Source organism: Micropterus dolomieu, linkage group LG09 (assembly GCF_021292245.1).
Source record: "Micropterus dolomieu isolate WLL.071019.BEF.003 ecotype Adirondacks linkage group LG09, ASM2129224v1, whole genome shotgun sequence".
NCBI lineage: Eukaryota > Metazoa > Chordata > Actinopteri > Centrarchiformes > Centrarchidae > Micropterus > Micropterus dolomieu.
In genome coordinates, this window is record NC_060158.1 from 3684784 (window position 1) to 3699051 (window position 14268).

At 44.4% G+C, this 14268-nt stretch overlaps 2 protein-coding genes across 5 annotated transcripts in view; both read right to left on the reverse strand.

The window, feature by feature from the left end:
- LOC123976539 (zinc finger protein 2 homolog) overlaps window positions 1-14268 on the reverse strand; it is a 44996-nt gene that overhangs the window by 27849 nt on the left and 2879 nt on the right. Inside the window, exons 1-4 of one of the 4 annotated variants that reach the window (XM_046058783.1) lie at window positions 9075-9212; window positions 8315-8434; window positions 4631-4716; window positions 4055-4463 (exon numbers count right to left, since the gene is read on the reverse strand). In XM_046058783.1, the coding sequence (XP_045914739.1) occupies window positions 4055-4463; window positions 4631-4693 (472 nt within the window). In that variant the 5' untranslated portion in view covers window positions 4694-4716; window positions 8315-8434; window positions 9075-9212. Of the gene's footprint in view, window positions 1-4054; window positions 4464-4630; window positions 7028-8314; window positions 8435-9074; window positions 9213-14268 lie in introns of those variants that run through there. The other 3 variants (XM_046058781.1, XM_046058784.1, XM_046058785.1) reach the window with 3 other exon arrangements.
- The window catches only part of LOC123976565 (zinc finger protein 391-like), a 7482-nt gene continuing 2879 nt past the window's right edge, over window positions 9666-14268 (reverse strand). The window contains exon 2 of the mRNA XM_046058844.1: window positions 9666-10966. Coding sequence (XP_045914800.1) covers window positions 9678-10966 — 1289 coding nt within the window. The 3' untranslated portion in view covers window positions 9666-9677. The remainder of the gene's footprint in view (window positions 10967-14268) is intronic.

Consider the following 14268-nt stretch of genomic DNA (forward strand, 5'->3'; position numbering starts at 1 on the left):
GGAGGCTGTCTGCAGGGAGGAGTGGGCCAACATCCCTGCCGAAATGTGCACAAACCTTGTCACCAACTATAAAAACCGTTTGACATCTGTGCTGGCCAATAATGGCTTTTCTACAAAATATTAACATGCTGTTTGTCCAGGGGGTCAAATACTTGTTTTTCCTCATCAGATGGTTATCAATTTTTATAAATTCATATGATGTGATTTTCTGGAATTTTCTTTGGGATTCTGTCTTTCACTGTTAGAATGTACATATGATTAAAATTGTAGATCGTTGCATTCTTTGTAAGTGGGCAAACCTGCAAAATCAGCAAGGGGTCAAATACTTTTTTCCCCCACTGTATGTTAGTGTAAGATTAAATGTGCTTTCACTGAGGATGACATACAGTCGCAGGACAAAGTATGTGAACTCTTTGGAATCACCGGCTAGTGACTTCTCTAAAAGCTAAGTGGAGTCAGGAATCAGCCAACCTGGCGTCCAATCAATGAGACGAGATTGGAGGTGTTGGTTAGAGCTGCCCTGCCCTATAAAAAACACATCACTTTTAATTTTGCTGTTCTCATGAAGCATTGCCTGATGTGAACCATGCCTCGACCAAAGGAGCTCTCAGAAGACCTCAGATTAAGAATTTTTAACTTGCATGAAGCTGGAAAAGGTTACGGAAGTATCTCTAAAAGTTTTGATGTCCATCAGTCCACAGTTAGACAAACTGTCTATAAAATGGAGAAAGTTCAGCCTGTTGCTGCTCTCCATAGGAGTGGCCGTCCTGCAGAGACGACTGCACCAGCACAGAGCAGAATGCTCAGTGAGGTTAAGAAGGAACGTAGGGTGTCAGTAGAAGACTTGCAGAAATCTCTGGAACATGCTAACATCTCTGTTGACAACTTTACAATACATAAAACACTGACCAAGAATGGAGTTCATGGGAGGACACCACAGAGGAAAACTCCAAAAAAAACACTGCTGCACGTCTGAAGTTTGCCAAAGAGCGCCTGGATGTTCCACAGCACTACTGGCTAAATATTCTGTGGACAGATGAAACCAAAGTTGAGTTGTTTAGAAGGAACACACAACCTTTTGTGTGGAAGGAAAAACACCAAAACCTCATCCCAACTGTGAGGTATGGTGGAGGGGGCATCATGGTTTGGGGCTGCGTCGCTGCCTCAGGGCCTGGAAGGGCTGCTATCATCTGTGAAGGTTCTCAGTCATCCAGGTTATAGTTATCCAATGAAGGTTGAGGTCAAGCGCAACTGGACGTGGTTGACGATACTAGAAGTTGTTTCATCTCTCATACAAGAGACGTCTTCATTGACGGAAACATGAATTCCATTTATCAAGATATTTAGTAGGAGAATGTAAGGCCATCTATCCGCCAACTGAAGCTCCTCAGGAGATGGATGGTGGAACAGGACAATGGCCCAAAGCACAGAAGTAAATCCACAACAGAACGGCTTCAGCAGAAGAAAATACACCTTCTGGAGTCCTGACCTCAATCCGACTGAGATGCATGACCTCAAGAGCGTGATTCACACCAGACTTTCCAAGGATGTTGCTGAACTGAACAGGACAGAGAAGATGGATGGTTTGAAAGAGGTGTCAAGGAAGCATCTACACCAGGGTGGAGAAGCCGTCATTGAACAGGGGAGGGGGTCTACGCCACCACTTATCCCCCACTTACAATGCTGTCCTTTCATCACTTCCCAGGAAACTCAACAAACGTAACCTATTGGCCTCAGGTGAAGATACCAACGATGGTCGTTCAGTCTTGGCCACAGGTAGTCTTAACGACTGTAACGACTATCGTCACAGCAACAAGGAACACTAACGAACCAGCGGTATCGATGACCCGGGATAACGACCCCACTGAGGTTAAATAGCTGAGTCAGTCAGAACTGAAGAAGTCCTTTGGATGAGGGACGAAACGTCTTCCAGTATCTTCAATCAAGTCCAGTTGCCCTGGACTTTAACCTTCGTTGGGCAAATAAATACTTTGACTTTCCATTAACGGCACGTTGAAAGCGTCTTTAGTCTCTGCAGAGAAAACGTAAACTTCACACTGTAACATCACTAGATTGATTCTGATATATTAACAGTATCCTGTTGTTGAAGAGAGCATCGCTTTCTTCTGATGGATATTAGCCTGTTTTTTTACATTGGTTACTGTGAACAGAAGGTCGCCGGTGAAACGAATCTTTCACTCAGCAGCTACCAGCTGTTATTTATTTTTGAGATGCACAGAGAGAAAATATGGTGGATAAAACATCCTGTTGGGTTTTACGCATGACGCACAGCTTCCTCTGTATCTTCAACAACGACCTGCTCCGTGTTGCTGCCACAATCATTCTTTGTGTTGTGAAGATTATTTAGATGCTTCAGGAATAATCAGATTGCTGCTGCAAAGCAAGCGGTTTGGTTGGCTACATGTCCCTAATAAAAGATACAGGCAACAACAGTCGGCCGGGCAGAAAGCTGATATTTTAAAGTGATCTTATCAACACATTCATGGAGATTTAAAGAGGAAAATAATTATTAAACAGAAATAACTAAAGATAATCAGCCAGCAAAGCAAATTTCATTGCCTAGAAAGAACCATGTTGCAGCCGTTTCAAACCTGAACAGCAGATAAAATATATTATTATATTTATACATGAGTAGCTTTGTCATTTTTTCCTTTTACTTTTTATGGGAGTAGTTGTACTTTTTCTTGAGTAAAGATTTTAAGTACTCTACCTGCAACTGGCCAGGAGCAGCAGCGCCGACATGGTGACCATGAGACAGACAGCAGAGATGAGGTCAAAGCAGCAGTTTGTGGTCAGACTGATGATGATCTGGATTATTTAGTTATCTACTCAGGGGCTCAGCTGAAGTGAGTACTTTACTTTAGGGGTGTTAGAGGGATGTTTCTAGGTTAGAAAATATATTTTAAAAGGTTTATTTAGTTATGGTCTCTACTTGCATAAAATTCTCAAGAATGCAGGAATAAAGGTCTCTAAAGACCCAGAGGGGCCGACAGATGCTTTGACTGGGGGCCGACTGACCGGGGACAAACTCCTGGGCCACTTTTTAGCCTCCGTCTGTGACCTTAAAAACTTGTGCCAGGTGATCATGCGTCTCTGCTACGTGTCCATAAACTATTAGAAAGTAGTCAAAATGTTCACACAGAGACGAGCGTCCTGCAGTATTTAAGAGGAAGAGGTCAGAGGTCACAGGAGTACGAGCTACATTAACTAGCAGCTGCTTCATGGTTTTTATTGCATGTAGTCGGTTTTGTTCAAGTTATATTAAACTGCACCTGAGTTTTCATGATCTCCCCTCTCCAGCTTCTGTCACTACAAAGACTCTTTGAGCCACACTGAGAAAGACAATCTGTCTAAAGTCATTAGAAGTGAGCATTTAATCAGTGTTTGACACATACGAGGAATTTGTTTTGGTGATGAGGTGCTGCACGCAGACGGACAGCTGACGTGAACAGATGCAGAAATATCTAAATATGGAATAAACAATGCAAGTTATATAATAATATTAAAAGAAATAGAGAAAAATAATACAACTATTTAAGTGCTTTATTTAACAAAATATATCCTGACCCCCCCCCAGGTTCAAAGTCGCTCCTGACAGAAATACTTTACTGAGAGATTATCTGTGTATTACTCAGTGATCAAATACATCAGGTACAGGTTAACATACTTTTACTGCTTTAAATACGGATCATAATACTTTTACTGCAGGACTTTTACGTGTAACAGGATGTTTTTACTGTGGTATTAGTACTTTTACTGCAGTACTCCTTCCTTCAGTGAAAATACTTCACATAAAAACTTTATAAATGTTGTTAGCAGGCTAACGCTAATGCTAACACTACCCATGCAGGGCTGACGACGGCTAGCTTAGCTTAGTTTAGCTCGGATTCAGGTGCCGACATCACCTGCCAGGTGTGACGTTCCGACACAAACTACCTGTTGCAGCAGGTTCCTGCCGGCGAGGACCGGAAGCACAGCCGCCCTGTGACGCTACAAGTTAGCATCTGCCTCCGGGGTTTCCTCCGGGACTGACCTGCTCTGTGCAGCCGGACTTCGGGCTTCAGCACGGCCTCCAGCAGCCTCCTCTGGCGGCAGACCTCCCGCTCTGCCCGCTCAGCTCTGGCTTCGTACTCCGCCACGGTTTCCTCGAACACACCGACGATCTCCTCCGCGGCCGCCGCGAGCCGCTCGGTGAGCAGCGCTCTCAGCGCCGGGACTTCCGCCGGTTCTTCTCCCGTTTCCACCCGCAGCAGAACGTCTTCAGCGGCGGCGCTGATCCGCTCGTGGACCGACACCCGCAGCAGCTGCACGGCGCACATTTTACTGCTTTCTGCGGACTCAACTGACGCGAGGCGCAAACGGAGTTCCGCGGGGGGCGGAGCGCACAGCGCCCCCTGCTGGTCCGGAGGACACGCAGGACGCAGGGAGGACTCCCAGCTGTACTGCAAAGTAAAAGTACCACATGATGTAAATACTCTGACTCAAGTCCTGCACTCAGAATCTCTACTTCAGGAAAAATACAAAAGTATTAGCATCAAGTACCGACAGTAAAAGTACTCGTTGTGCAGTATAACATATATTTTATTACTGGAATCAGAATCAGGTTTACGTTTTGCAGCGGTCGTCCACTCGGAAGCTCGCTGGTTCGATGCCCGGCTCCTCCAGTCGTCATGTCTTTGAGTTGTTTATGTTCCTCTGTAAATGCAAGTCTGCCAGATGAGTAAATGTACACAAGTACAGTACAAGTACAGGGGTGGTTCTCATCAACAAAAAGCTAAAATTTCAGTGTGTTTTTGCTAATTAATCTAGTTGTTTCCATAATATACCTCCTTTTTTGTCAACATTCATTAGTTGCCAACCTTAAGCTCGAATTACTTTTTAAATTTTTAAATGAAAATACACGTTGGATTCATTATTTTCTCAACTGTGTTGCAGACAAATATGAAGTACTACAAATTGATTTTGAAAGTTCTTGAGTCTATTCCCCGGGACCTTTAAGGTCGTCTAAGTTATTAAAACATGAATTTTGAGCTGGATGACGGAGATCCTGTGGGACGCCATCATCAAGGATGAATTTTATTTCTACATAAATCCTCATTACACTGAATTTCAAGTTATTCAAACATCCTTTTGTAAGACTTCCCTTTCTGGAAACGTTGATTATAACAATTTATTAAAAATTTATGACACAAAAATCACACGTAACACAGTTGACAAAGATTTCTTGGACACACACAAAGTAAAAGACAATGTATATTCATGAGTAAAACCGATTTTAAACTACCTTTCTCGTGTTTTAATGACTGTCTGGAAAAAGATAATGGTGAAATAATATAGAAGAACATATTTTCTAGTGTTCAACATTGACATTTAGCAAATCCAACAGCACAAAAACAGCAAATTCTGGTCCTGAATTTGAATTTTTTATAGAACTGTTAGATTTTTCTGCATGAAATGAAAGAAAAAAGTGCCCTAATATAAAAGTCATCACTGCTTGTAGTGAATATTCAGTAAAAATGTGGACATGACATGTAGTCTTAATTAGAGAATCACACACACAGTTTACATACAAGGGATTCAGCTCCGTATGTTGGTGAACAACAATAACCATAAAGAAATTAAAAAGTAAAAGTACTGCAAATCATGGTTATTGTCCAGTAATCCATTCATCACTATATATTATTTAGATATGTATTTCTGATAATACTTCGTTTATCAAAGTAACTCATGTTAACAATTAAATTTGGTGCAGTAAAAATATCCGACACGTAGAAAGTTATGTAAAGTGGAAATACTCAAGTACAAGTACATCAGAGTCGTACATGTACTTGGTTTGTCTCCATCGAGCTGAAACAGGAACTCAGTCTGCGTGTTGTCGTCAGCTGTGATAATTAACCCTTCAGCTGCTGTTTAATATTCATTTATTATTACTGACATTAATAAAGTTTAGAACTGTCTTGTTAGATTCTTGGGGTTCCTTGAGGACCTTGAAAAGTTTCCAGGAGTCCTTGAGGAGGCAGGGCTGGGCATTAAAACAATAATGATCATTATAACCACAATAAAACAAATGTTCACTAAATGTTTGATTTAATTTGAATCGGCACAGATTTTATGGCTTAACGTTCTGCCTCAGATGATCGCTGATCCTGTTTGGCGCCAACAGTTTGTTCTGGGTTTTAATTTGACATTTATCCTGATGATAATCGATATCCAGTGAAGTTTTTTATGCTGATAACATTTTCGGCCGCATCGCCCAGCCCTACGTGGAGGTTCTATTTTCCCACAATGCAACACTGAGCAGAAACGAAAGAGAGCATTTTTAAATCTGTGGTTTCTTTCCCCTGCGGCCGTCTTCTCAGGTACAGCCTCCTCCAGCCTGCTCAGTCAACAAACTCCCTTTCTACGGCCGGCCCCCGGGTTCGGCAGGCGTGCGCGTGAAACACGGCGGTAAAGCTTCAGCGTCACCGTCTGGTAGTGCAGGACAGAGCAGTACGCTGCGAGGTTTCTCCAGCGAGCCCTCTGAACCCGGTGGCTTGCCGTACATTTCTGACCTTGTACCTGAACCAGCTCACCTCTGAGACCTCCCACTGCACATGGAGTCTGATGTCTGGAGCTGGTTGGCCAGTTTAAACTTCTGCATCGAGTCTACGAATAAAGCTGCCTTATGGAAGAACCACCTGACAGACTGAGTTCAGGGCAGAGAGAATCCTTCGTCCTTCAGCTGAATCCTTTATTACTTTAAAATAAAGCTTTACACGATGATCACATTGATTACAGTTACATGCTGTGACGATATAATGCTGCGGTCAAACAGGAAGTTACACAGGACGAAGACAGAGGTTCAGCTGACGGGTAGGGCCGGGTATCCATTCAGTCCACCGGTTCTCATTTCATCCCCTTCGCCACAGACCTTCCTCCTCGCTCATCCACCCCTTCAAGGCTAAAGTGAAAGGAGTCTCTGTGCTACTGAGGCGTCTGCGGGGACTCGTCAAAACAAAACTATCCGCTGAAAATAGCAAATAAAGCACTTTTGGTGTTCGGCCTAATGAGTCAAAAGGCAGAATAAATGTTACCGAACAGTCACGTTGTCGGCAGTGTGGAAGCATTTTAACGTGTCCGAGCCGTTTGCAGACGCCGCTCTGTCTCCCAGCACATCCGCTCCATCTGTGGCTGAAAAGACCCGCTGTGAGTGTTTCTGTCTCTCCTCTGTGAGAAGGAGATGAAGCTAGCCGCACCTACATTCAGAGTGCACACGTATTCCAGGCTTTACGGTAAGTGAAGCGGCCCAGAGCGAGCTGACAGGCAGGTTAGAGACTTTATCCTGACAGTTTGTCTCTTTAGTATGAAGAGAGGCTGTGAAGTCTTCATGTTACAACATTATTTATCAAACCGGGTCGGACTGGATGGATTCAGCGCGACGAGGAGGAAACGCATGTGACAACGTCTGGGTTTTCAAAATAAGACGTCTGTCTATACAGGATGGATATAAGATTAATTGGATTATATTCACAGAAAGTAGAGAACATATTACACGTGTCCATTAAAAGGACATGGACTCATGTAATTTATTTTACCCCCACCATAGTCTCTGCACATCCTGTGGGAGACACTGAGGAAAAAGCTCATTTTGACTATTTAATTTTTTGTAGTGGGGAAAAAAGCTAAATAAAGTATGAAAAACCTTGTTCGGTATTCAGGAAAGTTTTTCTTCCCTAAACAGAGACACTAGCATCAGGGACGTCACGAGAACAGAAACCAAAATTCTGAAAACATGTCGTACACGTGGATCCAACACGTGGAACACAGCGACAGCTGCAGCTCCGCCGTCGTGTTTGGAAGTTTAATATTTAACATCCGTCAGCTGTTTCCTCCACTGAGCCGATTCCTAACAGTATAAAATAAATACAATATAAATGGCAGCAGGTAAAAACAAACTTTATGGTAATTTATCTACAAGTCCATCTTTGGGATGGATCTCTAATTCATTTCATTTACTATTTTATCTATTATTGAGACTTACTTTCTCGTGACGGAGCGTTTCTATTTTAACCCGCGCAGCTTTTCTAGCATTTACTGTCCTGGTTTAGCGGCCCAGGAAACTCACAGACCAATCGCGTGCGCTCCAATCGTCTCATGTGACGCTGCTCAGCCAATCAAATCTGTGCATTCCGATGCTTACGAGTCGAGTCCGTGAGATTCACCAGAGACGTTTTGGAAACACACACGAACTGAGGAGAGGAAGAGGAAAAAGAGACTTCACATGGCTTTTAATCAAGAATGTACAGATTCTCACATGTACGTTCCTCCCACGGGCCGTTCAGAACCAGAATCTCTCAGATCTCCAATCCAGCTGGCAGGAGGAACTAGAGCTCACGTTTCCCACCGAACAAGAGAAAGTAGTGAAGAGGTAGCTCTATGAGAGGGAAGGAAAGAGAAGAGGAGGCTTTACAGCTGTTGTGTTATGATGCGTTGAGTGTTTATTATAAAAGATGACTGAACTTCATCACTTCAGGCTACGCTTATTATTTAATTTTTTCTAAAACTTAAGCGATTTATTTTAGTTTACTTAAAGGTAGAATTTATTATTAGAGTAGTTATTTATTATCCCTCCCGTTTGATGTGAAAACTGGAGGGAAATATTATTTGATATTTGATTTGACAGTCCGTTGTTGATGAAACTAAACGTTATGGTACTGAATGATAATAATAATAATAAGTCGTTTAGTCGTTTAGATGTGGACCTCTGAATTCTAACTCAGTACCCGTTACATCGGCTCCAGATATCGGTCGATCCCAACTCAACTGTAATTTCACTGGTATCGACTACTACATTTCTGGTATCGTGACGTCCCTGGTTGGAATCATTAATAAGCAACGGGTGACGCCCGGTCGCCTGTTGGCCAGGCAGATAAGAGACACTTTGACTCACTGCAGGTCGGTCACGAGCTGAAATATGCATAAAGTTAGGAACCGAGAGGCAGAATCCAAACAAACGGGTCCCGGAAATTTGTAACCGTTCCAACTCAGAACCGGTTCTTGATACCCAACCCTACCAAGAGACGTTCTTCTCTTTGGGTTGGAGTCAATCGGCTGCTCTTCTTCAGGTCCTGCAGCCGTTTCTTTTGTCTTTTTGTTGAGCAGCATCACGTGACTCTGCTGAAAGGCAACGAGCAGCCGACGCCCTGCGGGGCCCGACGCGACAGAAGGGACTGACGTGGGAACAGTAGCAGCACTCGTCTCCAGTCTTTGGCTGAATCCCGGTCTCTGGACTCACAGACAGATCGTCCGGTGTGTGAGGGCCCTGAGCCTTTATTGCACACTTTCTTTAAGTCCGCATCTCTGCAGACTGCCTGAGGGAATTACCCACAGTTCATAGCGTCGTGACGTGAAACATGGAGTTACCAGGGGAAGGGTACAGGCAGAGACCCGCGCTCAGGTGGGGTGACAGAACACGACTTCAGACGGTCTCTGAAGGATCGTGTGGGCACTGGGCGTCATGGCGAAGGCGGAGCTGGTCTGGCTGTGGTTGTTAGACCACCTGTCTGATCAGTTAAATCACGGGTGGCGGTTCGTGTAGAACAGCTGGAGGTACGTTCCTGGCTTGATAAACATGTCTCCCCCGCCACTGTCTCATCTGTCCTCCTGACTGCACAACATCACGATGTGTTCGGAGGTTCGGCGCCGTCAGCTTCCTGTTGCTCCTTGGCTGAATCCGCCGGCTCGGCCGCGTGCAGCTTCATGTGTCTCTTCAGATGTCCTGTAACGGTGAAACGTTTGCTGCAGACCGAGCAGCTGAAGGGTTTCTCTCCCGTGTGGACCCTCATGTGGATCTTCAGGCTCCCCTTCTGGGCGCAGCTCTTACCGCAGACGTTGCAGCTGAAGGGTTTCTCTCCCGTGTGGACCCTCATGTGTTTGGTCAGGTCTCCTTTTTCAGAGCAGCACTTTCCACAGAAGGGACAGCTGAACGGTTTCTCGCCCGTGTGGACCCTCATGTGTTTCTTCAGGTCTGTTTTCTGAGCACAGCCTTTCCCGCAGACGGTGCAGCTGAAGGGTTTTTCTCCCGTGTGGTACTTCATGTGTCTGTTCAGGTGCTCTTTCACGTGAAAGCTCTTGCTGCACACCGAGCAGGTGAACGGCTTCTCTCCGGTGTGGATCCTCATGTGCCGGGTCATGTTTCCCCTCCCGCTGAAGTTCTTCCCACAGAATAAGCAGCTGTACGGCTGCTCTCCGGTGTGACACCTCATGTGGGCCGTTAAAGATCCGCTGTCTTTAAATGACTTGTCACAACCTGTGCAGGGAAACGGTCTCTCGCCCGTGTGGTCTCTTATGTGTCTGTTCAAATTCCCCTTAAGGCTAAATCTTTTACCACAATACGAGCACGGGAAGGGTCGCTCCTTTGCTGGCGATCCAGTATCACTTTCTGGGGCTTCACTGTTCCTCTGAGCCTCTGTACCTGACTGGGCGTTTGTTTGTGTCCAATCACAATCACTGTCGTCAGTTTCAGTCGAGTCCAGAGAATTGTCGTCACTAACTGGTTGTAAAAGTTGATCTGGATCAGAGTTCCTGGCTGGTTCTGGTCCTTCACAGTCCTCTCCATCAGCTTCCATCTGTTCAGTTTGGCTCTGATGAAGCTGTGAGGACTGAGGTTTCTCTTCATCATCTTCTTCACTCTTCACAGGGACAGGAGTGAATGGGAACTTGGTGATATCAGCCTCCTCCAGCCCTGGAAGCTGCTCTCCCTCCTGACTGGTCCAGAGTTCCTCCTGTTCCTCTTTAATGTGTGGCAGCTCTGATGGGTCCTCCTGGTCCAGACTCGGGCTCCACTTCTTCTTAATGTGTGGGGGCTCTGGTGGGTCCTCCTGGTCCAGACTGGGGCTCCACTCCTGCTGCTCAGGGGGAACCTCTTCTTTTCTCGCCGACAGCTTCTGGATGTCTGCAGGACTCCCTGAAACACAGACACAAAGGGATTATGGGATACATTTTTGCTTTCCTGATTTACACACTGACTGATCCATGTCTCTGCGGCGATGCTGCTTTAACTCTGCACTGAAAGTGAAGCAGAGGTTAGGGGTGTGCCATGAATTAAAATGTCTCCATGATCGTTAGCATCGTGCTACAATGCTCATCAGTTTTAGTTCTATGGCTCATTCCCGCATCCACAGTTGTTTTCTCAGTCAAATCTAAAGTTTGCCATGTCACCCAGCTGTACCTCAACCCTATATTATGTCATTTAGGGAGTTTGCTGATTTACAGACAGCGTTACTTATTGCTAAAGTAACTGCTAACCGTGGCTAACTAGCTGCTGTAATCTCATAAGCTCATTAACCGTGCAGCAGGTGACGTGACTCAGCCCAGACTGGGAGCTCGGAGCACCTGTTTGTGTTCACACCTCTGTTGTATTATTTGCTGTTTGAATGAATGTTTATACAATACGGAAGCCCTAAGCGGCCATCGATTCATATTTTTATTTTACTCCGTTTTCCCGTGATAACAGGATAATTATCTTGCGATCTTGAGATAATGAACCATAGCTGAATACAGTGATCGGCAGGTGCGTTTCACGATAACCTTCGTGTCAATTTGCTGAGTCAGCATTTAGCATAGTGGGTAGAGCGCAGAAGTTTTTTCTTCTTCTTTTGTGTGTTTTTTAATCATTCTCTTCTAGGAAATGTGTAGTTAAATGGTTTCCCCTGAATGGGAAGCGGATGACTTTCCTCTGCCTGGGCATGATGGGAAATGAAGTCCAGGTTGATGAATGTGAATGACCAATCGCCGGGATGCACACACTCCAGCACGTGATTAATTGTGAGCATGTGAATCAGTCATCTTCATAACAACTTTGTTGGAGAGAAATATGAAAAAGATTTTTTTTAAAGTTTGTCTTCCATGAGGATCGAACTCACAATCTTGAGACTACAAGTCATGTACCTTACTCACTGAGCCAATCAGTGACACTAAAACCACCTTGAAATTCATCACGAGATAATGATCCCGTTATCACGGGAAAACGGAGTAAAATAAAGATTGAATCGATGGCTGCTGCTTAAGGCTTCCATAACACGACTAATAAAGTTATTTTCCTTTTTCCCCCCCGGGCCAGTAAACCTCTGATCTGCTGGGGGGGAACTTACGTTGGACACTGGATAAGCCAATAACTTGCAAAATAGACTTAAAACCAACATGACAATGAATCGTGATCCAAGTAACCAGGACGTTCCTTCTGAGCATCACGTCTGTAGGTAGCACCGCCCCTTCAGTTTCTCATTTCAGGGTTATGTTAAGAACTGGCTTATTGAAAACCAACATGCTGGTCTCATCATGTTAACTATTGTTTTAGTTTTATTATTTCAGGATGCCCAACAACATCAGGCAAAGGGACTGCTGATAAAAACTAGCCTGTGGCCAACTTGTTTTGAATGTGATCAGTGCACATGGTCCCTTTTCAAAGCGCTGGTACGTGTTGTCCATGTGTAGCTCACATGCTAGCAGAGTTCAGCAGTGTGACAGACAGAAACCTCTGTTCTGCTGATCATTTCTACTTCCTCTTCTATATCTGGAGAAAATCAATCCTCTTCTTGCAGAGAGAAAGACCTGCTGCTCAACGTCAGCCGACTCTCAGTCCTGTCCACACCAGAGGAGCTGAGGTGGAGCAGGTGAACAGTTTCAGGTTCTCCACGCTGCTTCATCGTCATCAGCGTGATCCATCAGTGCACAGATCATCCAGCAGGGGGCCTTCAGACATCTTCCATAAAGTTAGGGCTGCACAATTAATCTAATCACAAACGCGATGTAAAAAGTGTGCAATTTAATAAAACAGTAAAAGTGTGCGCTGCTCATTAACCCCGCCCACACCGGGCTCTCGCATGTGCCTCTAAAAACAGAAAAGCCAACGTGCAATCAGACAAATGTTTCATGAGCAGTGTGCCAGTAACTTTTAAGACAACAACGTACCATAACCTTTTTCCTGCAGAAGGATTTAATGGATAAAAACAACCCACAGAAATGAAACAGCTGGAACTGGATTTAATGTTCAACTAGTGGTAAAAAGTTTGTTATACAAACAGTGTACTATTAACTAAACATTATACTAACACTCGTGTACAGTTCCTCCTCCAGACAGATATATACTGAGCCGGTGGGCCAATATTTGCTGCTTCCAGCCGCCTCCTCTGCAGAGCAACACGCTGCCTTTGTTCTGTTTTACATCCGTTTTCTTTGTTATTGTTTAACTTTGTTCAAGTTGAGAAACACACATTTCAAAATGTCAGTATTTCGTGCATTCCTTGATAATTAAGAGAGTAGACTCGTAGTACCGTTTGTTCCGTTATAATCGTACTATGACTTTTTCTCCAAATCTTGCAGCTCTAATAAAGATGTTTTTTCATTTTGAAAAGTTATGGTTAGAAAAACATTCTGTTTGTGAAAGTTTACCGGATTGATTTATTGTATAATTACTTAATATTTCATAAATTATTTTGCTGTAACATGACGTTCAAAATGTGTAAAATTACATAAATTAGATACAGCAGGAATATAATAAGATGTAAATATAATTTATTTATAAACCTGTAAATCAGTTTTATTGCATTTCATTACACTCTTTAGATTATTTAACCTCTTTAGATTCCAGCGGCCTGCAGCTCTCGGTCTGTGCATAAAGCTGCTGTGTTAACTTCAAGCTCATACGATCCACCGTCTGAAAGCTAAAATCCTCGTGATACGGTCACCACAGCGGGTCCAATCGGCGCCTCTGTCAGACCAGCGGGTCCAATCAAAAGTGAGGCGACTCCCCTGTGAAGCCTCACAGTAACTTAATCCAGCCAGCGATTATATTCCAACAGAAACGTTGTCAAAGGTCCAGACGATCCAATCCACATGATTCCATCAGTAAATCCTCAGGGACGGCTGCCGCACCGCTTCAGATTCACCGGCAGACGCGGCTCGTTTGTCTTTATAACCGGAATAACTCTGATCTGAATGTAAACAGCTACGACAGCTTGTATTCAGATTAGCGGCTGAACTCTGACCTTTCCGCTGACGGCTGATCCGAGCCAATAGGAGCTCACGTGTCCCTTTCACAGCCTACAGCGGCCAACGAGAGCCGGCGCTGTGAGGAAGGGCCGGCCCCCGTTATTTCCCGGGTAGGCCGAGCCAATAGAGCCGATGACTGGCGCTTCCTGTAGCCAATAAGATTCTGCAAATAACGACATCCAGCTTTAAGGAGGAAGTTCATGATCTACCAGCAGA